The sequence below is a fragment of the Penicillium concentricum genome (genome assembly GCF_028827145.1).
Source record: "Penicillium concentricum strain IBT 3081 chromosome Unknown utg000002l_segment0_segment0, whole genome shotgun sequence".
NCBI classification, from domain to species: Eukaryota; Fungi; Ascomycota; class Eurotiomycetes; order Eurotiales; family Aspergillaceae; genus Penicillium; species Penicillium concentricum.
In genome coordinates, this window is record NW_026622755.1 from 2,312,170 (window position 1) to 2,324,659 (window position 12,490).

At 47.9% G+C, this 12,490-nt stretch overlaps 4 protein-coding genes across 4 annotated transcripts; 1 reads left to right on the forward strand and 3 right to left on the reverse strand.

Moving 5' to 3' along the window:
- Positions 1-743: 743 nt before the first annotated feature.
- N7517_004452 (dihydrolipoyl dehydrogenase) lies at positions 744-2,527 on the forward strand (the record flags this gene model as incomplete). The annotated part of the gene is made up of 4 exons (XM_056722182.1): positions 744-879; positions 975-1,054; positions 1,142-1,624; positions 1,688-2,527. 4 exons carry the CDS (start codon positions 744-746, stop codon positions 2,525-2,527), a joined length of 1,539 nt encoding a protein of 512 aa, XP_056578432.1.
- Positions 2,528-2,922: 395 nt separating this feature from the next.
- Positions 2,923-4,159, reverse strand: N7517_004453 (asparaginase ahrA; the record flags this gene model as incomplete). Its single annotated transcript, XM_056722183.1, has 4 exons — positions 2,923-3,004; positions 3,052-3,152; positions 3,223-3,923; positions 3,994-4,159. The coding sequence occupies 4 exons, from the start codon at positions 4,157-4,159 to the stop codon at positions 2,923-2,925; spliced, it is 1,050 nt and encodes a 349-aa protein (XP_056578433.1).
- Positions 4,160-4,693: 534 nt separating this feature from the next.
- Positions 4,694-7,009, reverse strand: N7517_004454 (ankyrin repeat domain-containing protein; the record flags this gene model as incomplete). The annotated part of the gene is made up of 1 exon (XM_056722184.1): positions 4,694-7,009. One exon carries the CDS (start codon positions 7,007-7,009, stop codon positions 4,694-4,696), a length of 2,316 nt encoding a protein of 771 aa, XP_056578434.1.
- Positions 7,010-11,564: 4,555 nt separating this feature from the next.
- On the reverse strand, positions 11,565-11,969 carry N7517_004455 (uncharacterized protein; the record flags this gene model as incomplete). Its single annotated transcript, XM_056722185.1, has 1 exon — positions 11,565-11,969. The coding sequence occupies one exon, from the start codon at positions 11,967-11,969 to the stop codon at positions 11,565-11,567; it is 405 nt and encodes a 134-aa protein (XP_056578435.1).
- Positions 11,970-12,490: the final 521 nt, after the last annotated feature.

A 12,490-nucleotide genomic window follows, 5' to 3' on the forward strand; every position in this document is an offset into this window, starting at 1 on the left:
TAATCCGCGTGAAAAACCAAAGGCCGCTTGAATAAGAGCGCCAAGCATCACACTTCCAAGGTTGAATATCATGTTTATTATCCTAGTGCCCGGTTCACGCGATCCACCACTTTTAAAGAGTGGATGCTCACATAAAGGTCTGGGGTATCGAAGGCCAAACTCGAGTTTCAACCCGCTTATAACCGCGGCGGAGACCGCCGAGACCGAGAATCCTTGCCGATAAAAATGGTCCGCGGGTAGCCAAAATCTTTGGGGAATGGCCGCTAACTCCAGCCCGTAGGAAGTGGCTTAGCAAATTGCGTTCCCCGGAGTAGTAGTCCTAGCTAGATTGTGCAATAGTCAAACAGCTAATATCTTTTAGGTATTACCGTATGAATGAAACTTTGCAATGCACATATATATGCTATTAAATGTTCCGAGTCCTTTCTCCTGGCATCATATTGGACATATTCGATCAAAATATTCGGGCGGTGTCCCATATTCTGCCGGCATAATGTTCGGAACCGCCTCCCGAAATTCTCCGGCAAGTAGCCGGCCCGTGTTCACCGCCTTATCAATACGGGCCAGCTTTGCGGCCATCGTCCGTCGTGGGCGGTGAAGCCAAGCAATACCGCAAAAGCTCAGTCGTTTCCCGTACTCGAATCCACCCACCCTATTTGTGCACTCCCAACAACTTCAATCCACTCGCATTGAGGATTGCATTTATATCTAAAGACCACTAGTCTTTTGTTTCCTCTTTCATTATGTTCCGCGCCGTCTTGCCCCGGGCTATGCCCCGGTCTGCTCTCCGCCATGCCGGCCCGAGGGCTGTTCCCAACAATTTCGCTACTCCCATGATCTTCATTAGCCAGTCAAAACGCGGTTTCGCTTCTGAATCAAGTAAGTCAATGCTTGCATAGTTGCCACAGAGCGTCCATAGAAGTTCTCTTTGCTTCCCGGATGCGATTGCTAATTTCCGCTTTCCCGGGCAATAGGCGATCACGATCTGGTCATCATCGGTGGTGGTGTCGCTGGTTACGTTGCCGCTATCAAGGCCGGTCAAGAGGGTCTCAAGGTACGAACTACTTCTTCTCCAAGCTTTCCGGTTATGGTTGAGCCGGTCTTGCCGTCGCAATCCGCGTATTAACTAACACTTTGATAGACCGCATGTATCGAGAAGCGCGGAACTCTCGGCGGTACCTGCTTGAACGTCGGCTGTATCCCTTCCAAGTCTCTCCTCAACAACTCCCATCTCTACCACCAGATCCTTCACGACACCAAGAAGCGCGGTATCGAGGTCGGCGATGTCAAGCTCAACCTTACCCAGATGATGAAGGCCAAGGACACCTCTGTCGAAGGTCTCACCAAGGGTGTTGAGTTCCTGCTCAAGAAGAACGGCGTTGACTACGTCAAGGGTGCCGGTTCTTTCGTTGATGCCAACACCATTAAGGTCGCCCTCAACGACGGCGGTGAGCAGACCCTGCGCGCTAAGAACATCATCATCGCCACTGGCTCTGAAGCCACCGGCTTCCCCGGCCTTAACATCGACGAGAAGCGCATCATCACAAGCACCGGTGCTCTTGCTCTCACTGAGGTCCCCAAGAAGATGGTCGTCATCGGTGGTGGCATTATCGGTCTCGAGATGGTATGTATTGACTACAGAATCAGCTTCGAATTGGGTCGTGCTAACATTTTATCGTGATATTAGGCTTCCGTCTGGTCCCGTCTCGGTGCTGAGGTCACTGTTGTTGAGTTCCTTGGCCAGATCGGTGGACCCGGCATGGACGTCGAGATTGCCAAGCAGGCCCAGAAGATCCTGGGCAAGCAGGGTATTAAGTTCAAGACCAGCACCAAGGTCGTCTCCGGTGATGACAGCGGTTCCACCGTTGCCCTTAACATTGAGGCCGCCAAGGGTGGCAAGGAGGAGGTTCTGGACGCCGACGTTGTCTTGGTCGCTATTGGCCGTCGCCCCTACACCGAGGGCCTGAACTTGGAGCAGGTTGGAATCGAGAAGGACGACCGTGGCCGTCTGGTCATCGACCAGGAGTACCGCACCAAGCTCCCTCACGTCCGTGTCATCGGTGACTGCACCTTCGGTCCCATGCTCGCCCACAAGGCCGAGGAGGAGGCCGTTGCCGCCATCGAATACATCAAGACTGGCTACGGCCACGTCAACTACGCCTGCATCCCCAGCGTTATGTACACCCACCCCGAGGTCGCTTGGGTTGGCCAGAACGAGGCTGAGATCAAGGCCTCCGGTGTCAAGTACCGTGTCGGTACCTTCCCCTTCAGCGCCAACTCCCGCGCCAAGACCAACCTCGACACCGAGGGTGTTGTTAAGTTCATCGCCGATGCCGAGACTGACCGCATTCTCGGAGTCCACATCATCGGCCCCGGTGCCGGTGAGATGATTGCTGAGGCCACTCTCGCCATCGAGTACGGCGCTTCTTCTGAAGATATTGCCCGCACTTGCCACGCCCACCCCACCCTCTCCGAGGCCTTCAAGGAGGCTGCCATGGCCACCTACTCGAAGCCCATTCACTTCTAAATCTCTTCAGATCTCATATATCCTCCACCATGTACCACTTTTAGCTAACCTAGACTAGCTCGGCTAGCAAAATACATCATTCATGTAATCATCTCCTTATTTTCGTGAAATACACATGCTGCACAACTTGAACAATTTTCACCGACTGTAATAAAAGTGCTCTTAGGTGGAAGAAACATATGTACCTACTTACCTCCAGCCCAAATTCTTTTTCCCAAGCCCGGTCCTCGGCAAATCTGCTTATTGCTCAAGTGCTATAACATCTAGTAAAGGCATGATGCTACGTCCCACGCATATTATCTCGAGTCTTACTACGTCAAACATGTTTATGTGTGTGCATGTATGCGTACATTCATGTCCCTTGTCCTTTCTGCCCCGCATGTTCTCCAAAACATTCAAGCAACAGTAGCTTTCAAGAAGACCCCTCTGATATCCTCAAGACCCTTCTTCTCGGCCAACAACAACCCAAGCAAAATCCTCGCGTTCTCACCGGTAATATCAGCAGTGGGGACTTCGCCATTCACAGTACGGTGCGACAGCACAAAGGGATGTTATGTTTCGCAACGATGTCGTTGATCGCAGAAGCGAAATCCGTAGAAACGCCACCTGCACCCTCGCCAGCAACCTATCATCACATTAACATTGTACTGCTGAACAGACTTGAATCTTATAAAAATGGGGTAAAAAAACCATACCACGACACCCTTGGCGCCATTCTTCACGGCACTATAAATCGAATCGACCTGCATATCCTCATAGGCATACAGGATATCTACACGAGGCACGGCATCCACATCAGACACATCAGCCACGTGCTTAGCAATTGGCTGCACAGCCGTGTAATAAAAGTACGGTTTATTCGACACAATGAAACCCATGCTTCCCTGTTCATATGCCTTGAAGGTATCCATGGTATTTGCATTTGTCTTGGTTGCGAAGAAAGCCGACACAATCCGATCGTTTGTAACAACCAATGCTCCGCGGTCCTTGGAATTCTTGTCTGCGGGGATGGTTACTCCCTGCAGGAGATTCATGGGTCCATCCGCTGAGATAGCGGTAGAGGGCCGCATCGAGCTGACGAATACGATAGGCTTGCCGCAGTTTCCTGTGGCGTCGATGAAGAAGGCGGACTCTTCGAGCGTGTCCGTGCCATGCGTGATCACGGCCCCGGACATGGTTGGATCATCGCAGACCTCTATCTGGACCCTGTGGGTGAGGTTTAGGGGGAGGGATGAGGGGATGTCGCCGCTGTTGACGTTTTTTGCCTGGACGGCGGCGATGTTGGCGACGTTGAAGATATCTGGTATTTCGGAGAGGAGACTGTTGATTCCTAGGGCGTCGGATTCGTAGCCTGCTGTTGCGGTTTTGTCGTTGCTTGTGCCGGCGATGGTGCCGCCTGTTTTAGGGTTAGAGGATATCATTTTATGTAGATGTGTCATCTCATTTATTATTGTGTTGATGCTTACCGGTGGCTAGGATAGTCACATTAGGAAGAGAACTGTTGAAGTGATTGAATGTCAAGCCGTTTGAGTTGGTACGGGATGTGTGTGCTGCCCGGGAGTATACCCAAGGAGATGCATAGCTTGTAATGGCTAGAGCTGAAACCACGAGTGTCTGAAGCAAGAGACCCATTTTGATTGTGATTCTATCTTCAAGTCAAATGAAATATAAATATGGGATGTATAGTGCAGATATAGATGATATGGATGGTCACGGTTTATATAGAGTCTGATGCATGCTATGCATCATCCGATTCCTACTGCTCCGACGCCGAACTCGATGAACTTCTCGATTTAGGTTACTTGGCAATATGTCCATAGTTTGGAGTTTAGGTCCCAACATGCAGTTCACTAAATATAGGATTTTAGGCGCGAAATGGCTTTCTATCTCCATTTTAGTGCTCACCCCTTGCCACTTTTTGCTCACTGTGTAAAACTGAGCACTACGAAGACATATAAGACTCAGGGTTCAAAACCCCCTTTATAGATGATTGCACGCCCCTGAGTATTATATAATCATTAAACTTCGGGTTCTGAGGTTGATCAGGTAAACCATGGACTAATCTGACTATCGCGAATACGAATGGTAATAAAGCCTTGCGATTTAAGGAAAAAATGCCTTGGAGGTATGTATACAAAAGAGGGATATCAAACAAAAAAAGAAACTTCACTGACGAGCATTCTTCAACAAAAGGTCAGTACCTTCCAGCCAGCCAAAAGCATTAGCCATCTCTAAAACCGTGGTGCCGGTATCATCTTTCTGGGCAAGATCAACCAACCCACCCTTCTCAATCAAAAGTCGCAATAACCGAAGATCGCGGTTTTCAATGGCCTGCATGATCGCGTTCCAGTCGCGGTAGCATTTGTTGGGATCAGCGCCCCGCTCGAGAAGCAACTCAATCATGGCAAAATCCCCATTCTTGCATGCCCGAATCGCTTTGACGAGTGGCAGATGCTCACCAGGAGCGTTGGGGTCGGCACCAGCCTGGTCCAGGAGATAGCGCACAATGACCCAGTGGTGCTCGCGCAGTGCTGTTGTCAGCGGTGAGAACACACCTCCGTTCTTCCACTCTACGCTAGCACCAGCTGCGATGAGTAATTTGACGCTTTCTAGTTGATTTGCGTGGACTGCTTTTTCCATGACACCCTTATGCGCGGAGAGAACAGTTATGCTAGGCAGAATGAGTCGTAGCATGTTCGGCGATTGAGTTGCCATGTATATGGGCCAATCTTTGCCGCGTAGGTTAGGATCGGCACCATTTGCCAATAACCATTCCAGCATTTCTGGACGGTTCTTCCAGATGGCAGTTGTCAGGGCTGTGTGGCCATGCTCGTTGCGGTCGTTTGGATTGGCGCCTCCTTGGCCCACTAGCCAGTGTAAGGCCTCCGTGTTGTTTTCCTGCACGGCGCACTCCACAATGCCTGGTGGTTTACGGAGATCTGCGCCGGCTGCCACCAAGTCTGGGAGGAGATGGAGGCGTTTGTGGGTGATGCACTTCCACGCTGGGTACTCAGATGCCATCAAATTAGGGTCAGCTCTGTGGTGGAGTAGCAAGGCAAGGATATCTGGGCGGTCATCGCGGATGGCGGAGCAGAGTGGTGTATATATTCCATCCTTTTTGGAATTTGGGTCCATACCAGCCTGTAGTAGGATGCGCACGGCATCGATATTGTTCACACTTGTTGCTTGTTCCATAAGACCGGGGGTCTTTTTGATGTCGGCGCCGCGTGCGAGCAGGATGCGCAGGCAGCCTAGGCGGTAGATGGCGGACCAGAGGACGTGCTCGGGTCCTGGGAGGTTTGGATTCGCGTCTTTATTTAGTAAGGCTGTCACGATAGATGGCTGGTCGCTTTTCACAGCTTCGCATAGCGCTGTCTTGCCATGGTCGTCTTTGTGATTGGGGTCGCAGCCGGAATTAAGTAAGGTTTCGATGGCCTGCTGCGTGGCTCGCTTGCGAATAGCTTCGATAAGTAACGTTGTGCCATCGCGCGTCTCATCTTTGAGATTGACGCTGGGCGCCAGCAGAGTCGGCGTTGGCTTGGCGCTGGGGGCATAATCCGAATAGTTGTCATTGCGGAGGCTAATCTCCTCGGGACAAACTGTTGAGTCTGCTTTGTCCAGTTGGCGCGGCAGTGCTCGATCGAAATAGGGCGTTTTCTCGGTCTCACGAGGCTGGTAGCCCAGGAAACCGTTCAAAGACAGGACGGAAGACACGTCATCCGCTATAGATTTAGGTTCTTGGCGAATGCTTTGGTTGAGTCGGGAGGTGGTAAATGATTCTTTCGAAGGCGCGTATGGCGTCGAGCGCACGGATAGCGTCGAGGGCACGTATGGCGTCGATGGCACGGATAGCATCGAGGGCGCGGATGGCGTCGAGCGCCTTAAATCAGGAGTTTGACTTTGGATCGATGCGGATCGATCGAAGGACTTGGCCTTGTTTATTCCCATCACGGAGCGGCCTTTGGACACGCGATCGAGCGCAGCCGCTAAGCCAGCGTAGCCAATTCCCACAGACTCCTCCGGGCGCGTCTCTCCGAGCGACCAGTGAAAGGCCATGCCACTAATCTGAAGGGTTTCGGTGGTCTTCTTCAGCGACTCGCAAATGCGATTGAGTTCATGGCTTGGCCGATGCCACCCTCGCTGAAGCTTTCCCAGTGTTCCGCGATGTTCATACTGAACAAGCTTCACAATAATCTTGTCAAGTTGTTGGAAGTCACGATAGGTGGAGACAAATTTCTTTTCCACCTCTTCAATTATAACATCAGGTAGGGCGCGATTGACGGCGGCTAGTTCGGTCACTCCGGCCTCAATGGCCCATAACATGCGACAGGTGTCGAGAAAGATATGAGAAAGTTCACGAAATCCGTCAGGGAGGTTTTTGGTGGTGCTGAGATAATTGAGCATGTGCACAGAGATTTGGTTGCCTAATTGCGTGGCCAGAGCCGAGACGCTGCAGATGGTTTCCTCTGACTTGGCCAGCATGATTGCGTGAGAGGTTCACCTAGACAGGAATAGGGAGAAATATAAAGGAGTAAAGAGAGCGAAGAGGGCCCATATCAACATGGGGGCCAAATCTAGCCAAACAGCTGAAAACTGGGGCAAAATCCTCCATCTATACAGTGGGGCTCTCCAAACTAGATTTAACGCTCGGTCCAAATTGCGAACAATCTTTGATCTGGGGTGTAATCCAGGGGGTTTAGCCTCATTGGTGTTAGGCTAGTTCAACTGGATGTATCTGAATCAGAAGTTCCAGGGGATCTGAAAATCAAATGTTTGTTCTGTTCTATGTATTCGAAATGGTTCAAAACATCAGAGAGACAGGAAAATCAAATTATTCAATACAAAAAAAGGGACCTCGCTTGCCTGAAATGTGGATCATTGTGGTTAAAGCACATGCATATACGGAGTACGGAGTACTCCGTATTAATCGGAAGAATAGCAACCCTAAAGGGTTTGGCGGCTATGCTGCGCCCCCGCTTAGCTTCTGGTTTTCTGGGAATTTTAGAGTATTTTCACAATTTTACCGGGTTTCGAATCTGAGACTGAATCTTGGCGATGATTTTTGAGACATTGTTTTTGAGTTTCTACGATGCATCGCCGATCATCAAGAATGATACGGTTCTTACGAAGAGAAAAGTGTTTGCAGGGGGTCTTATCCGGAGTACATACAGGTAGGAAGTATATTTTGCTATTTTCTTATCTTCTGTAATTGACAGGTATGAACCTAATATATCAGCTTCAATTGGCAGCAAAAACTGGTAGTATGGCAGCTATTGGAGATTCACGATTGGATTTAAGGATATCGCTTAATCGCTGGATCAACTCAGGTGGCTCGTGATCAATATCATATAATATAATGTAATTGTCTATCGACCGTTCTAGAGCTTAGGCCTAATTGCCATTTCAAAAGCCAATGCAAGAGACAAAGCTTCTATCACTTCACTATCACTTGACGGTTAAAGATGGTCTGAACCGGATTTCAAAGGATCTATTATTATACATGCGAATCCTTCCAGTCCCAATTAATTTACGAGTCGATCACTTATGGGAGAAACAAGTATTTGTAGCCGGGTAGCCCGTTCAAGAAATTAAATCCACATCCTCATTTACCCATTTTTCCCCCGCCATACTCTCCATATGCTAGTCTGAGACAAAATACCTAAGGATAAGGATATTATAGGCCAAATTATGTTAACTCTATAAATTAGCACAGACTCGAAAATCAGTTTCACTCTTTAATTATTGACGGCATGCCTTTTATGGTTAATGACATTCTTAGAAGTACATATATATCTCAGTACGGTTAATGAACTGGTCTTCCATTTTCACGAGACTCTTTCTCTTTGGTTGGAGTTCCTCGGATCCACTATGATAGGGACGTAACTGAGTCAAGTTTCCGATCGATCGGTATCTTAAACCCCAAAAATCTCTCGGCATACGCCGTACTAGTAACCACTATGCGCCTTCCATCTTTATAACCATTAGATGCTCTTTCACTTTCAACTAGAAATCTAAGAGGTTAACAAATATGGAAATTAGGGGAAAGCGTTGCGAGGCAACTCGATCTAGGGCTTAAGGTACTAGTGAAGGGCTTGAGACTCATCGGTGCGTTTATACTTACCACATATATCATACTCTCGGTTAGCTCCTCGTTGTAATCTAGTTTCTTTACGCCTCGTACCCGTTCCCTTACTAAATCGTGAGTCTGGCGCTTTATACCTATAATCTAGGATTAGAGACGGACGTTTATACGCTAGGACGAAGTATAAAGAGAAGAGAACACAAAGAGACAGCTGGAGCTCGATTTAGTAATTGACTATCCCTAGGGGGTCTGTATTTATAGCCCGACTGGATGTTCAGTGCCTTATGAAAATCATCCTGGCCATAGCTAGAATTGGGAAAAAGGCTTAAGCCAGGTATTTTCAAACGTCATATATCTCCTGCCATAAGAGAAAATCTTTCTAAGGGGCAACAAAAAAAAATGGTGTTGGATTTTTAGCTGGCGCTACCTAGCATTCCAAGGTTCACATGTGGATCACTTGTCAGCTGTCTATTCTGGCACGTGGCTGAACTTCTATTCTCTTTAATTTCGGGCTAGAAAGTGGGCATGTCCGTGCGCCCACCCTGGTTGCTTACTAATTACGGTTAAGTGCAGCCCTGGAGGACCATGAGCACATAAAGCCGCACCCCAATTGGGAAAATACCGCCTAAAATCCGATATATACTGCTACGTAGGTAAAAAATAAGTGGAAGAATTGGAGAAGGTTAGTTGAAGTGATATCGCAGGTCGGAAATCGTGCGATTGGAGTACATGTTCCGAATATATATATCTAGATTTCCTAACCGAGCATTAATATATATATCAGGTAATTACGCATGCATTTTATATTTCTATATCATCCCTGATTTCTGTAGATATTTACTCCATCTTCTTCTGCACAGCTCTCGTACACTATGCTCCACTTGCAATCAGGAAAAGCCTCACTACTAAAATTAATTCTACTCTTGGCAGCAATCAAGGCCGATGATCTGCCAATTTCAAGGTTGTGTAGCTGGGACTCTCGGCCCATGATCGGAAGGCAACCGAGGATTTCAATCGTTATTCGAATTTGTGACGTGCATACTATAAACACGATAGGAATAACATACAAGGTACGTAATTCACTGAGTCTACCCCGGTGTCTTCACCTACCATTTCTTGTTAGACGCGCGGTATGTCTTGGCGGCATATTTGGCGGACTTTCTTTTGACGCAACCTCCTCAATTCTGCCAGCTGCTTCATCCCCGAGGTTTCTTTGGTATATTCAACAGCAATTGAGACCATAAAGAGAGAAAAAAATGAAATCTAAGAAGAAAACTCCGATAGGGGGAATCGAACCCCCGGCTGCCGTGTGAGAGACGGCGATGTTAGCCACTACACCATATCGGAGGAGGACTGAGAATTACCCTCTTAGGTTTAGTCTTGATCCCTTAAGTTTAGCGCTCTTTGTCCGTGTGCGTTCCCGTGCGTGGTTCTATATAGTCCCCTGCGCTCCCCTTCCGTCCAACAACCCAGGTCATTTTTCTTTTCGTCCTCGTCTCCCGGTTATCCCTAGGCCTTGCCGGTGAGGCATTTTTTGCTATTGATCCACATCACCGCACTCCTGAGCTCCGCCACCCCCTTTCTCCTGCGTGTGGCGTAACGGCTCCTGCGATTTTGTGCCGGTAGTCTGCGCTGCCCTCTCTCATTAGCCCTGTGTAGCGAGGCTGTAAATTTGCAGTTCTCCCGATCAAATAGACAAAATAGGTTCCAGGCGGTCGGTCTAGGTGCAACTAACACGTTTTCGTAAAAATAGTTACTGCCAACGGCGGCAAAAGAAAAAACAATGATTCGTCCAGAGGCAATTTCTCTCTTTAGCAGCTTGTCAAGCTAGTTGAACCTTTTGATATCATCACAATCTTCTTTTCTGACTGCTAGCTAAAAATTTTTTTTTTTCTATTTTTCGAAATTGGTCTTTGTCTTGTACACTCCAGCATCAGAATTCCCTGTTCCGATCGATCGGTTCCATATCAAACCCGAACCCCTCCTATCCCCCGAGCTAATAGAAGATGGCTGAAGTCATTGGGATAGTTTTAGGCGCAATAACTTTCGCGACTATTCTCGGTTAGATCGGAAAGACTATAACTACACTAAAAGAATGCTATAATGACTTGCGCGATGCGCCCGACGATCTACGGAACTAGTATAAGAGATCGAGCTTTTTAGCTTTATACTAGCGGATATCGAGGAGGAATTATCACAAAATCCGAATCCCGCCTTAGGCAATAATAAACATGTATTAAAAAGCTTCACTCTTTATAAAGAGGTAGCGACGGAGTTAGATATAGTCAGCACTAGCATCGTTCGAAAACCTAAATCTCCTAACCGTTTGTATCGGTCTTTTAAGTCCGTCAAGATAAATATGTAAAAAGGGAAGGTCGAGAAGCATACAACCCATTTATAAACTGTTGTTTAGTTGCTTATATTATGTCAACAATGTTATACGCGCTATGTTATTTCACGTTAGCGCAATTAATGTTTTTAAACTGATAAATATAGAGCACTTATTCAAGCTCAGCCTCAGGTGATTATCGAAAGGATTGTACATTATAATATAAGTTGCTCGCATACGGGAAAATCTAAGTCCACGACCACTTTAAAGGATATAGTTTCCTACTAGCTGATAACGAATTCGTCTCACTGATGTTTTCGCCAGGGCCAGGGTCTTGTGCCAACCAGATAAAACCCATTGCATCACAAGATAAGAGACTGAAATTTTCCCAGAACAGCAGCTATAAGTGGTCGCTTAGTTTGCCCCGCTGGATTTCTTCAAAAGTCCTAGAAGTGGCTGGCATAAAAGCTCCTGGAGGGTGGAACTGGTACTTGAGAACTTATAGTGTCGTTTCTTTCGATGCAAAAGCGGTTCAAGAAAACATAAGTCATGAGTCATAATTAAAGAGAGACATTAGCCGAAACGCAATGCAGAGAATGCAGAAAATGCAGAATGCATCGCAGAAATCAAGGTCTAGAAACCAAATCCTGGAAAAAGCGGAAGAAATTCCTCTTTTTCTCGGATTTCGCTCGACATCCCGCAACAGTCATCGGGCCGACGATATCCTCGTCGCCCATGTCCGGGAATTTGTCTTCGTGCAGAGCCGGAACGCGCACTTGGCACGGGTGGATATTCGACTGGGTAAGGGTCAATGCAACGGCGTCATCGCCTAGCTGGTTGAGCTGGGCTTCGTACTGCGTAGTCCAGTTGCGGTTAATGGATTCCCATTTTTCAACGCTGAGCTTGTAGATTGTTGAAGTGATGCCGTAGTGCTCGCCGGTGCGGACCAGATGTTTGGCGAAATTGCACCGCGCAGCGCCCCAATCGGCGCGCATTTGCTGGAAGGTGTCCATGTCGCAGATCACCGGCATGTAAGGCTCGGGTGTGTGGCTTGTGATAAGAGCGTACTGCAGATAAGATGCATGACACGCTGGGAGAAATATAATAGGAGGGGTACTGGAATGGAAGTTTGTTTTTGTGTCTATGATAGAGCTATGTAGAGTATACTGGAAGTGGTAATATGAAAGAAGATTGACAGCAGATTATTTTTAGGTAGCTCATTTCAAGAGTAAGGGTGGCTTGGAAGGCAGAAAATAAGAGATTTCTTTCGAGAGGGCTTAGCTTATAGGGGAATCCTCTTGTGAGGGAATCAGTCACAGCAGGGCCTGCTGAAGAGCACAGGCGACACGGTAGGCTATACGCCATATGAACTCGCTCTTCGTACTATTTTCCTCCTAGTCCAACCATTCCGGGCCTAGGTCAGCCTTGAGATAGCCCAAAGGCGATAAGGGAATGTGGTTCAAGCAGACAGCAAACACTGTCCTGGAGAGGTTGCTTTTATTGGCTTTTCAGCTTACTGAAGCAATGGGTCTCTGCAGGGGTCTTTATTGGA